The 19,307-nt window shown below is 40.9% G+C and overlaps 1 protein-coding gene across 4 annotated transcripts in view; it reads right to left on the reverse strand.

Moving 5' to 3' along the window:
- The window catches only part of opa1 (OPA1 mitochondrial dynamin like GTPase), a 36,950-nt gene that overhangs the window by 9,552 nt on the left and 8,091 nt on the right, over positions 1-19,307 (reverse strand). For all 4 annotated transcript variants that reach the window (XM_029429330.1, XM_029429328.1, XM_029429329.1 and 1 more), the window contains 22 exons: positions 17,550-17,603; positions 17,273-17,377; positions 16,889-16,975; positions 16,422-16,535; positions 16,124-16,204; positions 15,937-16,011; positions 15,761-15,832; positions 15,470-15,569; positions 14,578-14,708; positions 14,211-14,283; positions 13,812-13,884; positions 13,613-13,728; positions 12,537-12,601; positions 12,237-12,313; positions 10,823-10,988; positions 10,361-10,513; positions 9,453-9,561; positions 8,854-8,933; positions 8,127-8,267; positions 7,811-7,927; positions 7,606-7,699; positions 7,205-7,315 (listed from right to left, as the gene is read on the reverse strand). In XM_029429330.1, coding sequence (XP_029285190.1) covers positions 7,205-7,315; positions 7,606-7,699; positions 7,811-7,927; positions 8,127-8,267; positions 8,854-8,933; positions 9,453-9,561; positions 10,361-10,513; positions 10,823-10,988; positions 12,237-12,313; positions 12,537-12,601; positions 13,613-13,728; positions 13,812-13,884; positions 14,211-14,283; positions 14,578-14,708; positions 15,470-15,569; positions 15,761-15,832; positions 15,937-16,011; positions 16,124-16,204; positions 16,422-16,535; positions 16,889-16,975; positions 17,273-17,377; positions 17,550-17,603 — 2,194 coding nt within the window. The remainder of the gene's footprint in view (positions 1-7,204; positions 7,316-7,605; positions 7,700-7,810; positions 7,928-8,126; positions 8,268-8,853; positions 8,934-9,452; positions 9,562-10,360; positions 10,514-10,822; positions 10,989-12,236; positions 12,314-12,536; positions 12,602-13,612; positions 13,729-13,811; positions 13,885-14,210; positions 14,284-14,577; positions 14,709-15,469; positions 15,570-15,760; positions 15,833-15,936; positions 16,012-16,123; positions 16,205-16,421; positions 16,536-16,888; positions 16,976-17,272; positions 17,378-17,549; positions 17,604-19,307) is intronic.

The following is a 19,307-nucleotide window of genomic DNA, read 5'->3' on the forward strand; positions in this document are numbered from 1 at the left end:
ATACTAATAATAATAAAACAGGAAACTCACTGAGCACTTATCCTCAACCCTCACTCTCAATAAACCAACTGTCAAACACAATTCATCTTAAAGATCACTGTAATGACAGCAATCTCCTCTGTGACCAGATTCATTACTGTGCGGATTAAAGAATATAAATACCTTGGCTTCTGGTTCTATATTAAAAAAATAACTAGTGCAAGAGGAATAATCTGAAAAATCCAAAATAATCTGCCAAGGTTTATTTGAAAGAACTACTAAATTGGCATCCGGTATCTCATCTGTATGCTCTAAAAATATTTTACTCATAAGAGTAAATGACAAAATAAAATAAATAAAACACATCCATAACAGTACAAGCATAAGTGGGCACACCCCCATATATAATGTTTCTACTCCGTCATGGTCTCTCACATAACCTCTTTCCCATGACTAGATTTTAAACTCTGACCTCAACTTTACACTGAAGAAAAGAGCTGATGTAATAATGTGTCAATAAGAGTGTGTGTGTGTGTGTGTGTGTGTGTGTGTGTGTGTGTGTGTGTGTGTGTGTGTGTGCCTGCCTGCCTGCCTGCCTGCCTGCCTGCGCTCGTGCCAGTGCACTATACAAGCTTTTCATCAAGCTGACAAGGCGGATAAAAAAAAGCCACCACGAGGGGAGTGACAGCCAGGAACCTGCGTCTTCCCCTTCATGGGCGGCCAATTCATGTGACAGAGGAGGAGCTGGAGCGGAGGAACAGAAAGGAACTATTGCTGCAATTAACACAGACGTATGCCAAAACTGTAGAGCAAAGTCAAAGGCTAAAGATCACTTGTAGACAGAAACATAAGGACATTCAAGGTGATAAGCTCAAAAGTAATACTTTGAGAATACAAAAATGGTTTAAAAAATACCATAAGCCTTAGATCCCACCACAAGGTTATTTGAAAAGGAGGTCTATATGTTACAAGTGACAAATGTCCCCTATGACATAAACAAAGTTGTGTAGTCATGATTTATGTTAATAAGTGTAAGGTGTCTGGTCGCTCACATTATTTAATATGACATCCAACACTTCATAACAGAGTAGTAGTTCTGGAAACACTTTCTGAAAATCCAGCACCTCTGTACTTTTTCCAGTACAACACACACAAAACAATTTCTATGAGGGGCAATGAAGCAGCCAGGAGACATCCCAGTGGACTCCTAAGAGGCCTTTGCTTGAACATTAGGACTGGGCTTTGCTCCAGAGACGGCACTGTGCCATACAGCTGGTCTGGCACATGCTGACAAACAGCCACACACACACACACACACACACACACACACACAACACACACACACACACACACACACACACACACACACACACACACACACACACACACACACACACACACACACACACACACACACACCTCTTTGTACATTGTGCCACTCATTAACAGTGCTTTCACACTCTCACTCACTGAGGCACACACCTGACCTGTATTTGTAACCTGAGCAATGCTGAGCCTGCCTGCGAGTAGGGGCAAATACAGCTTAACAACTCACTGCCCCTGGGAGCACATTTCTGCCTTTGTTAAGTGTGTTTATCCTTTCTCTCGCCTCCTATCTGTGCCACTCTTTCCTCCTCTCTTCCCTTCTTTTCCTATCGTAGAGGTTGTGAGGTGAAGGTCGGGTCTTAACTCCGTTTCTCATTCTTTTTCTCTCCCCCTCTGTCAAGGGAGTGTAAAGGGAGAGAGGGACAGGGTCAGTTGGACAGCATTTGACAGTGAAAAAAGTGAGAGAGTTCCTGAGAGATGGAAAGCAAGCTAGCTGGATCAAGTAGCCTGTGGCATTAGCTGGCTGACCTGTGGGGTCAGGCCACAGTTTGGGCCTGAGGCGGTCTGACCTGCTGCCTTTTAAAAGGATTGAAGAATGAGGCAGCTCTGAGGAATGATGATGATTTCATAATGCATTAAGTAAGGTTGCTTCACAGACAGACAAAAAATCCCTTTTCCTGAAGAACATTGCATGGCTGGAAACAGGCATGTGTGGCTCCCATCAAGTGTCCTTAACCCCCGATTTGAATAACTACACTAAAAATAACAGCTTTGTGTTGAAACAGCAAAGATAATCTTTTGACGGACAATCCATAGGTAGTTTATGTAGACCTGAGGGTAAGAAAGGATAAGATATATTAAGAAAAGATGGATGATTTAATGTTCCATAGCTCTGAACTTACCAAATCTTACTGGCATTACTATTGTTAATGAAAAGAAAAACTGTTCAGACTCTTCAAATGGTAAATAATTGTATACATTATCAATGTCATTATATTTATATTATTATTTTATCAAATTCTCAGGGTTAGGGTTGTGATAACCCTAACCCTATATATATCGTCATCCCTAGGTTTAATGCTTGCCAACAGCAGAAATGTGTCTCAGTAAAACACAGTGACTGGGTGACGCATTTGTCCAATAAATAGGTGATCCAAATTCCTGATAATACAGAATGCACACAGAAATTATGCACTTTTCCCCACAGATACCATTAGACCATTACCATTAAAGCTAAACCTTGCAGTAGCTGAACATGCCAATGCATGAAATTAATTATGGATTAACCCTGCAACTTTTAGAGACACTTTAAGAGCACCACAAGTGAAAAGGTTACTGCAGATACAACTTTTAGGGATGAACTTTCTTTGTTCAAAACCTCAGAAGCTCACTTTGAGGCATGTCACTGAGTCAGCCCATCAGCCATGCGGTTCAGTCTAGACTGATGGACCCATATACCCACGCCCACACACACGGGTCTAGGCTTTATTACACAGAAACGTCTGTGCAAAGTGTCAGACAGCTAATGACCCAGATCCTCCACTCACCCACTAACTCAACCGGACAGATTGACAAAGCTGAAACTCTGACACGTACATTTTCTTGGTAGAAGGGAAAGAAAAATCTGCCATAACCATAAAATTAGGGCTTACTGATATAGGAATGCTGAGAGGCATATTTGCAGAGTATATTGCAGGTATGAGTTACAAGAAAATGAGAGGTGTTGGATGTATTTTAGTATTTCTCGGTGCATTTTCATGCAGCTCCTGGAGAGTAGACAGAGACAGACGGGAAATGAGGGGAGAGAGACCTGGGGAATAACATGCAACAAATGTCCCCAGCCCAACACGAACCAGGAAGGTTGTGGTTCAGCGCCTTAAACCCCCAGAGGACCAGGGCGCCCAGAGTGGTTAGGTTAGTTTTAGCATTGCTAGACTTATTTACATATTTTCTTAAGCTCTTGTTTAATTTCCTAACACTTTTACATCACGCAACCATTGTACAATAGTTCTTATCGTCAAAAACACGAGCTGTGGCTCTGACCCTCTAACTCTTGGCTGCTTGTATTGATGCAGAGGCAGGACCTAAACACTTTCTCTGTGGCACAAACAATGGAATTGCGAAAGTGAAAATGAAAAACTGAGATTTACGAGAGAGCAAAGTTTACAATGTTCCTATGCTGGACATCAGGAGCCCATGCGCTCGAGGTTATTGTGTGCATGCACAGGTGTGTTTCTGCACTTCCAACCACATTCCCACATCTATCAGTGACTGAAGACTTCGGAACATTTTGGGATCGAGTTGTCTTATAGGATTTGCAAAGCCAGGCAGGTCTGGGCATTCCTGACAGCACGTGTGGAGTGTGAGTGTGTGTGTGTGTGTGTGTGTGTGTGTGTGTGTGTGTGTGTGTGTGTGTGTTTGTGTGTGTGTGTGTTCTCCCCTTGGCTGGCATCACAGAAATCCTGACTCCACTGGAGCAGGAATGGAAAACGGTCCCCTGAGTTTGTAACTCTTTTCTGTTTCTCCCTCCGTGTTGTTTGACTGTGTCTGTACTGTATAGGTATGCTTGGTGAAATGTGTGTGTTTGCATGTTTGTCTACTTGAATACACAATACAGTTTGTATCCTGTTCGTACATGATATGGACATGTGTGTTTTCACTGGTAGTAGCGGAGGGAAAAGTCAATGAAGGTGTGTGTGTGTGTTTTGTCAAGGCGATAACTGAATCTTGGTCAACCAAACACACACAGATTGACCAACCAGTTTAGGTCTTGCGTCATTCATTTGTGGGCCTTTACAACGCGAGTCCCCCATCAGCAGTCAGGAAGTCCATATGAAGACGGGAAACAATAGAGATTGTTTGCACGCGCAAGAGTTTAAATAAATGTAGCACGCTCTTAAAGGGTTAATGTTTGATGGGTGTTACTGGAGCTTCAAACATTCAATTAGATTCTTTATATAGATGCCAAGAATATCTGGCAGCAGGAAACAGCAGGATGAGATTTTTCAGGACCAGAGGGCAGAACACCGCTAACTGAATCCTGTCACCACATTGCCAGAATCAGAAATTTAGCTGATGTACAAGTCATAAGGTCAGGACACATGGAAGTTGCAAAAACTGTAATTCAAACACGTTCTAAGCGCTTTATTTATTTCATGTGAAATTGGATTCTAGATTGAAATCAAGTGACTATTGCTGATTGAGAAAAAACAATGAAAAGTTTAAAAAATACAAATGTAAAGTTGACAGAAAAGAGTCAATCTTGACTGAAGTGATTCATCCTAGTGGTGTTACGACGCAAATCATTAAAGAAACAAAAAGTAAGTGAGACAAGATTACGATAGCCAATTCCAATACAGACAGACTTGAGTGTTGATTTTTCTAAAAGGGTAAAACCGGAGATCTACATTGTTCCCTCTTGTTAACAAGGCACTCACACTCGTTCATGTAAAACTCATTAAAACAAGGAAAATCTTCACTGGCAAAAATCTGTTTCGTTTCCTGCAAAAAGTATTGTAGATGCCGTTGAGATAGACCGACTTTTAAATGCTAATGTTTTCAAAAAAAAAATTACACATTCATTAATCATAATTTTAATGATATATATTTAGTGTTTTCAAGACATTTACAATGTTCTTTAATCTCTAACATTTAGCTCATGCAAGCATTAAAAAGGGGTTTTTACCATTTGTTGGTGTAAATGAGAGAATAGTGGTGTGTGTGTAACCTATACTTTGAGGTAGGTGTGTGTAAATTATGCTGGCCAGTGTGTGTGCTTTTGTGGTGACGGGAACTATGATTAGGTGTGCGTGTGTCATGCAGAGAGTACAGAAAGGCAGCAAGCCTCGCATGCTGCTTTGTGAATACAGACTTTGCTTAGCGAGGTTTTTGCTGAATAAGAACAAAGCAGGAGACGACTCAACCCTCTTTGTACTAGCTGTTAATATGAGCCTTCAAAAAGCCGACAGGTAAAAATTAGCAGATATGTAGGGCCCACCCCCAAGAAAAGTCTTTCAAAACTTACCTACGGTGCATAAATAGTAAATGTGCACAGTGTCATTCTACTAGCACTATGTACACGCCTAAATACTTTTTAATCATTTTCTTGCACACAAGAAACACAAGTTTACCACATATCATGGTCGGGGGGGGGAAAGAGACGATTGGTCATCTGCTTTAACAGCTTCTCCACACAGGGTTAATGGCTTGATTCCCAAACCAGCAGGGAAAGATTAAGCAAGAAATGTTCACGTGTAGCACTCCCAACAACTTCTGTCAGGGGGTGCTAACTAGCAGTGTACTTCAATCAGCCCCCTGTAGATAAATCCAGATTTACACATCCATGGAAACAAAGAACAATATGTGCAGGTCTGTTCATGTCACTGATGGCACAGTCCAAGACATGACTAATAGTCAACAACCAGAGGGGTAAGTTGGTGATGCCAAAAACAAAGAAATCTTCTCCATCCGTCTCTGGTTACCATTAACGCCAGGCTTAAACTGAGACCAGAGCCATACTGGTGGTCTGACTCATAGAAGCCGCATCCCGACCAAACACGCAACAAATAAGCACGCCAGGCATTTGCAACATTGTGTGCACGACCTTCGAAAACACAAGGATTTTCCAAATTACAATTTATTTTCTTTTAACAACTGCGATACAATATTTTCCGAGAGCGTCTGAAAAAATACCCCCGAATGATTTCACTATTATTTTTCTTCTAAAAACCTGAACCCTAATCTGACATAACTTTAGCAGGCTCTTTCTTTCTTGAAATCGATCATTCAAATTGGTGGATATCTGATTTTGGAAGTCAGCAGGAACACCTGAGGCTTCTAGTTCATTAGAGAGATGTGTTTTTAAATTGTATGTGGCTGAATAAAAAAAATCAAAGAGGATGTGATTATAATCTATACATTGTCGCTGAATAAATAATAGTGAGAGTGAGCTCTGATGTGAATGTATGTCAGAAAGAAAGTCTGATGGACACACAGAGACAGAGGGCAAGTCTGGGCTCATCTTTTAGGCGTGTGGGCACTTGTGCTGCTTTTAAAATCAGCAGTGTTAACAGAGAGCTGGGCTGGTGGCTCGACCTGACAGCCAGCACACTGCTGCTACTGATCAGACAGACACACACTCACTCTCACTCACTCACTCATCCCACTAAAGAATCCAAATATATAGTAAAAACACATATTTCTGTCTACGAGGGATTTCCTCATGAACAGGTTTCTCAAGTATATGTGTAGCGATTATTCTCATCATGGGACCACCATACATTAGCAATACCCACATATGGGGATGAACACTGCGTGTTTTGGCTTAATTATAGGCGGGGACCATAAAACGACAAACAGTTCCACATTTTTACACCGATCCAACACCTCACGAGAGCAGTGCATACCAGTGTACACAACCCTGTTTACAATGTGGCAGCATTACTGCTTATTATATGAAGAATTTTTACTAGGTGTCTGAGATAACAGCAACAGTGAATCCCCCTTAAAAAGAGGCGCACAAAGGAAAATTGCCAGTTGACACCCAAGTCAGTTTTAACTTGCCTGCACTGCATCAGCTTTGATGCTTTAACTAAATACAGCTATATCAGACTGGTCAATACCATTTCCTTTAGCACTACTGCCACCTACTGACAACTTCAAGATTTTCTATAAAAAGGAACCATTTACCAAACATACTACAAGTATGGCAAGAAAGTGTATGAGATGCACTGGGGTCTAGTAGTTTGGGAAAATCTAAATCACTTGAATGATCCCTTGCAACAACCAATAGGAAAAGCTGACAGTGAGAAACTGCCTCCTTGCTCAAGTGTATGCTTGTGTTTTTATTTAACTTATTAACAAATAATATTATTCTGCTTTAAGTCTTTGCGTGTCTTACTGAGATCCTCAGCCAGCTGGACTCGGCGGCCAGTGATGAGGTGGGTCTTCTTCTCCAAGTCTTCCCCGAAGTCATCCAGAACCTCCTTCACATTTTTCTCTAATCGGCGCACTGAGAAGACGATCAGAGGGGGAGGGGGGGAAACACAGACACAAAAAGCATTCCAATCAATATTTAAGCAATATGCATCAACAATGCATCAGATGTTTCTCTCCATTGTTGAATTATATGATCGACACATTTTATGATCATTAAAATTGGTTGTGAGAGAAAATAAATATTGGCAGAGAGTTTGAGATGTATATCTATCCTATCTATCTATCTATAATAAATAATCCATATTCTCCCCCTTTTTTTCCCCCTTAAATGATCCCCACATTTAAAGAATCCCCAATCCTTACCCTCAGTGTTGGTGAGCTGCTGTCGAAGAGTGTTGCCTGTGATGACCAGCATCCTCTGGATCCTCCAGAACAGAACCACATCATTGCACTCCAACTGGAAAAAAATACAAATAAAAAGCAGGCAGTTTAGCTTTTCGCACATGGACCTTAAATATATCTGAGAATAAAGTGGGGGGGGGAAAGACAACTCATTGTGTCTCCTTACCTCGGAGTCAACAAAGTGTCTCTGGTAGTAGTAGAAACCTCTCTTGCAGAGGTTACAGTGAGACAGAGCCTTCTGCAAGAAGTGTCGGCGATACAGCTGATGCCACGTATCCTTAATCTGAACAGATAAGGAGATAAGTCATTCAGCAATTCATGAATGGTAAGCATAATGAAAGGGGGCTACAGCTGAAAAAGAGCAAGCTTGCGTTTTAAATGATCAAAGAACAATTTTCAAAAATTATAATAAACTAAGAAATAACACGGAGCATTTTCACTATTCTAAGTATTTATAACATGTCTAAAAATGTTGATCTCACCAGCACAGGGTCCACTTCAACCGCTCGTCCCTCCAGATTTTTCCTGACTGTGGTGACCTCGTCATTGGCCAAGTAGGCTGTGTGCTCATCGTGTAGCTTCAGCAAGCGCTCCAGCTCATTTTTTGTTTCATTACGAATGTGCTGCAAGGTCAAAGAAACGGAAGTGAGCACTGTCCTCATGGTGGCCAAATGGATGTTGAGATGTAGAGGATTATTTAATGAATTCTGTGCTCCTATTAAGCTCTTAGACTTTAGGTACAGTGCAAGTATGTCATTTAGCAGGTGGATTTGTTTTCTTTGGAGATGTGCACTGTTCAATCCACTCCTCCATAGTAAGGCCACTCAGGAGGTCGAAGTCTACCAACATGTTTCCATTTCATAGCAGGTTTTGGTCTTATAACTTTGCTACTTTGTATCTGTAACCTGTTCTCTGTGATGATCTCCCTGTGACCCTGTCGCTTAGCAACAATGACAACACATTTTTCTAACATTCTTTCCCCAGACGCGGAGTGATACTTAAAGGGCAAAGGAATTAGACGTCATCGTCTAACTTTATATCACAGCCATGAACAAACCAGATAGCTTGATTTGAGATACCCATTTTATAACTGGTATTATACCAGTCTAACAAGTGTCTTATGATCCTACCACTTTAAAGTCTTTGTGGTGCGTCTAAAAAACAGCTCAGTTATACCCAGGAATTTGGAGAAACCCCTCGAACTCTGACCTGATCCGGTGTCCGATTCGTCCAGTTCATCCATCTCTGCCTCCAGCCTGGACCCACCATATCTTTGATTACTGACTCCGCTACAAGAAGAGAATAGATGAAAAGAGAAAACGCATACAAAAAGATGATGACATATATGTTGTGAGTATGCTACTTTCAGTAGTAGACTCTTCTATCCACAACCATGAGATCATATGTATAAGCATTCATGGCGCCACAGAAACAAAGCTCTAACTGTGGACTACCAGAGCAGACAATATATCACAGAAGCATGAGCCCTTCCCACAAGCTGTCCTCTTCCTAATATGTGTGTCTGTGCCTTATTTAACGATTTACTCCAAATTGTAAGAATTTGTTCTGTAATGTAAAATGGATCTGACCGGCAAAGGTTTGAACAAAGAGGGGTAGCCAGGTGGAGAAGGCCCTGACCGTTGGCTGATACTTCACCCATCTACTCACTGATGCATCTTTGTTGCAACTGTGTTAGAGCCATACTTAATCGATTGATCTATAGATCTACTTATCCCATGGTTAAGACTAGGGAAGGGAGTCTAGTACTGGGTAAGTGACACTGTATGAGGCCATCATGAGTAACATACTGTCTCTGAGGCGTGACTGCAGGGTTTCCTCCATGAACTGGATGGCTGCATCCCACTGGGGCTTGTCTGTGATGGAGCGGTCTTCAAGCGCATTGTGCTGGATTACCCTCTGACACACACACACACACACACACAAACAAACAGACGGCAAGAAACAAAAAGTAGTGTTAATTTTGTCAGTTATTTTTTCATGTAGTCGTAGTCCTGTGTCAAATGTCCTTATTAGTTTTTTTATCATATTTAGTCAACATCATCCTGTTTGTTTTTTTCGTAGTCAAGTTAAAGTTGACTAAAAGTCTTATCTTAGTCAAAGAACATCACAATTTTAGTAAAGTTTTAGCCAATGAAAACATGTCATTTTTGTCTTTTACAGTCATCAGATTATATTAAACATTTCAATAAATCTAGTCTAGCCAACACTTCACATAATTTCTTTCTCCCAAGCCCTGTTGTTGTCATTGTTAACTTTAACTTAAGTAAGTTAGTTAGTTAGTTAGTTAGTTAGTCCTCCTGACTGTGCTCATTGTGTGCTGCAGCTGTAGTCGTGATATGCCACGTGCAGCACAGTAGAAGAAACTGCTGCATTCTATAATATTTAATCGCCGAGAGAATTTGTTTAAATTATTATTCTTTAAAATACATATTAGACTTGTCTTTTGTTGTTGAGAATATTGCATGTCGATATAGTCAAAGTAGGAGTTGAAAGACGTCGTCTCGTGATAGAACATATAGTTAGAGTTTGATATTAAGTCCTGAACCAGATGTGCCACATGTTAGCATCAATTGGTTTTTATATTCAGTGCACATGATAATGAAATTGGGTCTGGTTCAGAAAGGGTTTAAATCAACTGGTGCGTGTGCTCTCTGTAACCTTGCACCCAGGGTGAGTGGATTTACGGTGTGTTTACCAGGCTGTCCATGGCCCTCTCATTCCACTTGTGCCTCTTGATGCTCTCGTCCTTCACAGCCTCCTTCAACTTGTCAAAAATGTCGTCCTGGTCTTTGCCTTTGTATTCAGCCATAAAGCGGGCAAACTCTTCCTGCAGGGTCTCCCAGGCAACCTAACGGGAGGCCAAGTATAGAAGGGAAAGGAAGCGGTTCATATCACCACAAGGGCATTGCGTGATTGAATATGCATTACATTTCTGCAATCTGTGGCACAGTAGTTGAACCAAATACACGTAGTAGAGAACACAGAGTAACTTACGATGCTAAATTATAGAATTTGAATATCAGTAAAATGCTAAATCTTTCACTATAATAATTTATTTCTGAAAAAAACACAACAGGAACCAACTCATAAACTAAGTTATGTTTAGAAATGTCCTCATATCTGCAGAGGGTCAACTTTGTTGTATAAAGACTGTTACCTCCAGTGCTTTGTGTGGAAGCTGCTTGTCGGTCCACTGCTTAAGCTTGATGTCTACGGTGGTGTTAAAGGTACCAGAGTCCATCGTTTGGGCAGCAGGCAGGTAGATGTTCTCAATCACATGTGTGGAAACACGTTCCCACATCTTCTTCTGCAGGATGGACTCCCTGGGAGAGGAAATAAAGAATAAGTCATGCCAACTTTGAGTAAGAAGATATCTTTTGATAAGCACGTCTAGCTGTTGTGATTCTGGTGACATTGCTGAAGGTGCTTCGACCATACAGAGTAGACGCATGAAACTTTTTTTCCCTCCATTATTTTCTGATTTAGATTTAAGATGGATCTAACGAGCGAGAGTGTTTGTAACAAAGTTGCTTCCAGGTGTCCAGCCCAGTTCCGTTAAGTGACCCGATGGGGTAAGAAAACAATGAGTGAAGAGGGATCGTTCAGGGCTGAGCTGCTTTCACTTGTGTAGTCAGTGCTGCAATTGCACTTGACTGTAGATTCCAATACAGGTCCAGTCTGACCCTGTTAGCAGCTAACAGCCTCCACACTCTCGCTCTCTCTCCAGGGCAACGTGACAATGGAACAAAACCCCACCAAAGTCCTCCTGAGACCGGACCAGTGCTGTGCCTCTCTCATTTATCATAAACGCACGCTCATATTTCATTAGGCTCCCCTTTTGTTCAGGCAAGCACTCCTCACTGTCAATAAGCGCTATCTCCAATAGTGCTAGCTGGCTGCTGGCTGGTTAACAGGGCCACCCCTGTTCCCATCCATGGGCCATTTATCAGAGTATTGATCAGGGAAACCGATGGCACGCACACAGGGGAAAGCTACACCAGGCCTACATCTCATTTAGCAAGGATTTCCTCATTGGGGCTGAGGTATAACTATATATTCATGCACAGATAACTAGACTCAGTGATAGAGACCTGCAATTTGCTCTAAAAATAGCTTTCCACTCATGTCTGGTTGAGTGCTGGAGCAAAGCAAATACATGATCTAATAACCTTTAAGCAAAGACTAAGTTTTACACAATTCAGTCCTTATAAGGGCGCTTCTCATTAAGATCAATATCCTACCTAGAGTGGATAAAATAATATCTAAGTAATAACAACATTAGTAAAATGACTATCCATTTTCCCAATGCTAGAAGTCTTCACACAAAATAAAAATGAACATTTAAAAAAGACATCTTGCCCTCTACTCTCTTTTTTTAAGCTAACAACAGCTTAAAATGTTTGTGCTGCTAAAAGTATTTACATGTATATATATTAAATACAAAAAGAAAATCAGTTTTAACCTAAGCTTTTGTATTACTCAAGACTTTTACCCGTATTCAAAATAAACAGCTAATTAACAAGATAGCAACCAGAAATAATATACTCTATATTAGCTCATCATTAACTTACCAGTGTTGTGGGGTCACTTGACTTAAACTAATGACTTCATCCAAGATTTCATTTTTGGCTTTTTCGAAGAGTTCGTTCTGCAAGAACACAAAGCAGCTTCTGTGTCATTACTGTGATACGGTGTGCAGCGGTTGATTCATTAACTTTTGTGATTATCTTGACACAAATCCTTAGTTTTTCCAAACGGGGCCACCAATGAGTTACCACTCCCCCCCCCTACCCTTACTTCGGCTTTTGTAAAGCCTCTATTAAAGTATGTAAATGTGACATTTAGGGGCACTTGCTGTTTGTGTTTCTCACCCTGTCCAGCTCTCTCAGACGAGGGTACTTGTTCTTCCACTCTGTCTCCAGGTTGAAGCGAGATGCTGGGTGAGGAGGGACAGTGAAAATTAATATTCGATTTTAACAAACCTTTTTCAACATCAGGATGAACAATCTCTTACTTTTCATTTGATACAAGTAAGATTTTAATTGAACATTAATGGTTTCATCCTTAAATCTGAACCGGTCTAAATAAATCTACCTTGATACGTGCTCATTCACATGCCTGGACGAAACTTATCTCTCCCATGTTTCTATTGCTTTTTCCCCTTTGATGTTAAACTCCATCAAACAGTAATTCTCTATAGTCAACAGGCAATGACCATACAGGGACAGGGTCGGCTTTGTTTTAACTTGGGATGATATAAAGGCAGCTTTCAGACTGCAAATGGTGCCTATCCTTTAATAAAAGTGGGTGAGGACTTTGCACACTCACTCCCTTAACTGGTCCCTTAGGAGGAGAAGGGATGGGGTCAATCACACACTCTTTATCAAAAGTCAGAGTGTTAGTTCTCTTCACACACACACACACACACACACACACACACCAAGTCTGCTGTCCCTCTCCACAGCTCCCTATCCACAGTGGAGATTAGGCTAATTGCTGGTTTGTGGGGCCACGGTGGCGCCAAGCATGGAGGACGGAGGACGGCTGTGTGTGATTTAATGGGATATGGATCGATACGCCACACAATGGGCCTATGGGAACTGCGGTCTCACGGCCATAAATCTCCTGTGCTGTTAGCATTGGGCTTCAGATTGTCTAGACTAATTGCAATTGGAAAGCAGCACTGAGAGTGGAAAAGTGTGGCAGGGTGGGCTGAGTAAGGTCAATACAGGGAGGTGGGAGAGGAGGAGGAGGAGGAGAAGTAGCACCTGTTCCCTGTACAGTTAATGGATCAAATCCTACCATGTCCATTCACACTATTAAAAACGTGCCTGGGACTGTAAAAGGCATTTGGTATAAACATTCACTCAACGCCACAAATAACAAGGCATTTAAAATCAGTCAACCCTCCCTGGGAGGAAGGTTAGTGGTGCAAGTGCAGTCATACCTTTGAAGACATCAGCCTGCTGCTCAACAGACTCCCTCACCATCTTCCAGAAGCAGTCAGAGACGGCCAGACTCAAGTTCTTCGTGGTCACCTGGTGGGCCTTAAGCATGCCGTCCCTAGTTGCATAGATATTCATGGTCAGATTTTAATTCATTCATTTGATGAAGCATTAATGTTCGGTGAATCACATGCAACTTGCTTTAGTAATCTGGAGTTCTGGAAGAAGTCTTCCTCATAGTCTTTAATGGAGTCGATGCTTTCACTACTGCTCCCTGCAAAACACAAGACAGCAGAACAAGTTGTGAGTAAATTACAATTCAGTTAATGTTGGCTTTCATAGGGAATAATACTAATATCTAAATGTTTGTGATCGCAGTAGAAATGCTACATAACTCAGCTTATACATGGCAAAAAACTTCCATGGAAAAGAAAATATGTTTGAAAACCATAAGAAGCTCAAACCAGCTCCATGGTTACTGCAAAGGGTATCATAATTAAAGCAAGTTAGTGAATTCAGACGTGATCATGACCTGAAAGTCCTCATTAAATAATGTCAAATTGAATGCAGCATGATGGATTACTTCGTAGAAGTGGTTACCTTTTCCTGTCACCACTGCAAAGTAGCCCAGGGCCTTCATGGGAAACAGCTTTCCTTCCACTATTTGCTGGATCTGAAAGAGAAAATGTAAAAAAAAAAAAAAAAGAACTCAAATTCTCACGTCAGTCCACTTTGTACAAGCTTCCCCAACATAAACTCATTGACGGACCATCGAGTCAGAATAAAAGTCATGAGCGCCCTCTAGTGGAGCAGCTGTATATAGCTTCACTCACAGGGGCTGACACTTTATCCACCAATAATTGTGATGAAATAAGTGAATAAGTGCCCAAGCACCAAAAGTCAGTACATTCCTTTATATATAAAGCAACATTTTTGTTGTATTGGATTTTTGCGACAGTTCTCTTACTCTGTTCGGACTGGCCAGATTCTTTTCAGCCAAGTCCACCTTGGTCAGGACAAAGATGGTCCTCTTCCCCTGGGGGTCCATCTGGCTAACCAAGTCTGTTACAATGCTCCTTTCTGCATCCACACTGCCATCTGGAGGGAGACAAGGACGGGATGGGAGATAAGACAATGACATAATGAGGGCTTGGCGCCAAAAGGAGCGTAACAGTGTTAAATCCATTTTTTCATGAGACAAATTTAGTTTTTATCAAACTTTAATCAGCTGCTGTTGCCATGTACTGAACACAATATTTGATCATTTTGTGCTATCAGATTGAACATTAATACGAAAACAAAATTGCTACAGTTTCAGTTAAAAATATTTATTAAACATTTTAAAAACAGCAAATGAGTGCGATATGCTTTATTGAGACAATTATTTCCCCAATAGACTAATATGAATATGGTATGCAAGAAAACAATTGCAAACCAGCATTCATTTCAATTAAAATGACACTTCACACTTTACTTTTTGGGTCAAAGTCAATTTCATCTGGTTCATCTTCCATCAAACTCAATAAAAACTGTTAAATATATATTCTTTTAAAGTTTGAACAGGCTTTCCTTCCTTACAGCCATTTGGACTTGAGTGTTGTTAACATGCTCTACACAAGGTGCTCTGTCCAATTACAAAAGGGCGTAAGCTTCACTTGTGCCCTTTTGGCACAGACTAAAATGCCACTTTTACTGCTACGCCTTTCAGTTTCAGTCATCATTTCAGTTGTGTCCCTTTAGCACTGAAAATATCTTACTGAGTGCTTTCATTTAATACATAATACTCATATTCGCCAAACATGGCACTTCTGCCCCTTTGGCTCCAAGCTGTGATTGTGAATAGTATACTCATGCCTCACCCTGAATACAGAGGATGATTGCATTGGGGTTCTGCATGTAGGCCTTGCTGATCTTGAAGATGGTTTCCTTAGTGTCTGACGCCATGCCTGCAGTCACAGTCTGAGAGAGACACGTTTAAAAACATTTGTATTACTTTATTTATGAAGACAAGTTTGTTCTATTGCTTTTGATTTTACAAACGGATATCCAGCAAACTGTGTTGCAATATTGTGTTTATATATTACAGAAAGTATGCAGTAAATAACTAGGTAAATATTCCCACCCTTATAAATGTAAGAATGTATACTCACGCTGATGACTCCTGGTAAGTCAACGAGCACCATCCTCTGGATGCCGGGGCCTTTGACACTTAAGGATATTGTCTGACGTGCAAAAAAATAAACATAATTATTCTATGCAACATTACAGATGTAAATCAGCACGTAGCAGTTTTGTTAACAATCTGAATGGAAGCACTATGTCTAACCTCACAGCTGACAGTCTGTCCCTCCTTCACACTCTTCCTCATCCTCAGCTCAATCTCATGCCTCAGAGCAGCCAGCTGCAAGACCGAAGGAAGAGACGTCAGATTTAAAGATGTAAAATGGGTAAAAACGTACTGAAATGGATATTAGGCGGATGAAGCGGATGAAGTGAATGACTTTGTGACTTACGTCCTCCTCCTTGGTAAGGTCAAACTCTCGGCCACTGTCCTTAAACATGGCCACGTGGTGGGGGCCTTCGCTTAGAGTTACCTGCAGCAAGGAGATGAGTATTGTTAAGGGCTAAAATGACAGAAATCCATCAGAACTGGGTTCCTACATTTTCCTCACACAATGTACCCTAATACTGAAATTGTCTATTTTTGGCTCACAATGGCAAACAAATTCTGACGATTTTGTGTAGCGCAAATAAATGGGTAAATCTTACTGTCGATTACACAAACATCAGCCAGTGTGGACACACACACACCTTGACAGGAGAGCGGGTCATCATCTCTCCTGAGCCCCTGGGGAAGATCCTGGCCTGGGCTATCATCTCCAGCACGCTAGTCTTCCCAGCACTCTGATCCCCGACCACAACCACCTGAGACAGAAGGAGGAGGAAAAGGGTGAGGGGTTTGACAAAACACAGATAGGCGAACGGAGGACAGAAGAGGAGAAAAGGATGACAGGCAAACACAACGCCGTAAGGACAAAGTGGAAAAGGAAACGGGGGGCATGAAGTGATCAGGATCCGAGCAATACACAAGTTTAGGAATTTGGAGTTCAAAGGATTTACTTAAAGCAACATACCTACCACAAAAAAAAATGATGAAAACAATTTGTTTTACATATAAGCATGTTTGTGCCCCATTTGTATCAGAAACTAAAAAACCTAGCCTCTTTGATAGTAATCATTTCCCATGAACAGTAGAGGCACATGTGACTGCTGCTTACCCTGGGTAGATGGTCCTGGGTGTTGTAGTTGGCATCATAGTCTGACAAGATGTCCAGGACTTCAGAATACAAGTCAATAAGAGATTTCTACATGAGGGGACACAATAGCAATGCATATTAATGATATGTATATTTACAGTGTAATGAGTTAGACACCTATCCAGAGTGCCAATGATGGCAAGGAAACTAGAAAACTAATATAACCTGCAACAAACAGTATTACAGTCAATGTACCCAAAGGATTTAAGGAAGTATTCCTGTATCTGTAAAATGATTCATGCTTATAAAGTAATCCCAAGTAAGGCAAAGTCCAAGCCTAACGATGAAAACTCTAAAATCATGTTAGTGTGTACTGAGTTTATTGTGTTCATACGTAAAACCCACCTTGACTTTCCTTCGGTGAATCCCTTTATCATCTTTTTGCAGCACCACTTTCCTTAACTCTTTATTCTCCTTCTCCAGTCTCTCCAGCATGCGTTGATATTTTAGCTACGGGATAAAACGGTAGAATCCAATCAACAACCGCAATCAGTAACACTTAACATGTAAACAACGTTTTTGCCTGGCGGCAGTGTTTGATGAAGTGGCGCAATTGAGGGATTCACCACCATTTGAGCTTTACGAACAGTGTAGTACAAGAGAAACACACAATCTACTGTACCTGCGTGCGAAGCAGTTCTTCTTGAAGCTGGTCTAACCTTTCTTTGTCTGATGACTAGAGGTTGAAGTAGAAAAATAGAAAAAGAACAGCAACAAATTGAGTTAATGCTTCCTTTCCGTTTTAAAAAGGAGGGGCTTCCCGTTACTCTCACTGTGCATGAAATCCCACCAGCACCACGAAGGTTCATTACGTGCACACTGTATTACAGAAAGAACCAGAATTAAGAGTCAAGTTAATGCATGAAGAGAGGAACACAAATTACATTTCAGGCAGACACTATTCATTCTGGTATTACTCTGCTTCAAATCAACAAGCTATAATTAACAAACCGGCACAAATCATCACAGTGAGCCCTGAAAAACACCACTGAATTTAATAGCAACAATTATTTAGTCATTACAGTTTGATTGTTCATGATTGGGCAAACCTCATGTTCCAAGTGTACAAAATATATAATCAAATGTTTGTCAGGATGAGAGACAGGACAGAAAGCAGGAGACACAGCAAACATGAACAAAAGGGGATTGGCAGCAGAGGAAAGGGAATTTAAGAAGACACAGCAAACTACTTAATGAAAAACTATTTCTACACTATACAACAAGAAATGTGCTGTAGGTTTCCTTCTAGAGATTTGCACCAGCAGTGTATTAAAATGTTTGGAATTTCCATAATTAAAAAAAGACACTTAGACATTACAAAACTGCTCATTAGCTTCGTTAGTCAACTTTCAAATTATTATGGGTCCATTCATTGGTAACTTCAAAAAGTACAGCTCACACCATGCAGCTGGTTGCCACTCCACTCCATGCAGTGTTTCCGTACATTAATGGAGTGCTGCTGCTGATGATCCATCCATTTGCATGAGAGAGTGAGCCTGAGTTACGTCACTGTGCTTCCAAGCTATGAAGGTCCATGCATGCCTTCTCCACAACCCGAAGCTTAGGCTGACACACTATGGGGTGATACATGGAGGCTACTGCTGGGTATTGTAGAGGGAGAGACTAAAGTATTGACAGGCCAATTTGTCTGCACTACAAATATTATAAAATCAACTTAAGAGTACAAGAAATATATTTTAAAGCACTAACGCCATGGCTTAAAGTACAGGGCTAGACACAAACACCTATAATAATGCAATCCAATGCAATAACAATGCAATAAATACATTCAGTCAGAGGGGAGTTGTATCATTTATGGTGTTATACTGAGTTGCATTTTATCTGAACATGTTGTCGTCCATGTGGTACGCATAACAAACAAAGTATTCATTGCATTGCCACAGCACAGGAATGTATTATTGTGTTAAATAAATACATTTGCAGCTGTTCATGTTGTTGTGTCTACCGTGCCCTGTGTATTAGCGACTAACAGAAAGCACCGCTTCTGCAATTTGGATCTTAAAATCATAAATGGTTTATTTGAATATTCAAATTGCCAGCTCTGTTCTTATTAATTAAGTTTGTTAAGAGCAAATTAACATCAGTTGAAACTCTTGTTATTGCTGACCTCCTGTGGTTTAACTCCTCGCCTTGCTGAAGTGATGTTGAAGTGTACTCCAAAGAATGTCAGTACACTGGGACATTACTGTTGGGTGTGGTAACAGGTGCAACAGAGCACACTTGTGAGCACATCCAAACACACCAATCATTGAGGCTGATTGTGTTGAGAGGGGCAACAGACTTTAACCCAACATTTGTTCCCATTGGCCTGAAATGGTCTTGAAATCTGGTACGGACATAATTTGGGCAAGTAATAGCA

Source organism: Cottoperca gobio, chromosome 4 (assembly GCF_900634415.1).
Source record: "Cottoperca gobio chromosome 4, fCotGob3.1, whole genome shotgun sequence".
Classification (NCBI taxonomy): Eukaryota; Metazoa; Chordata; class Actinopteri; order Perciformes; family Bovichtidae; genus Cottoperca; species Cottoperca gobio.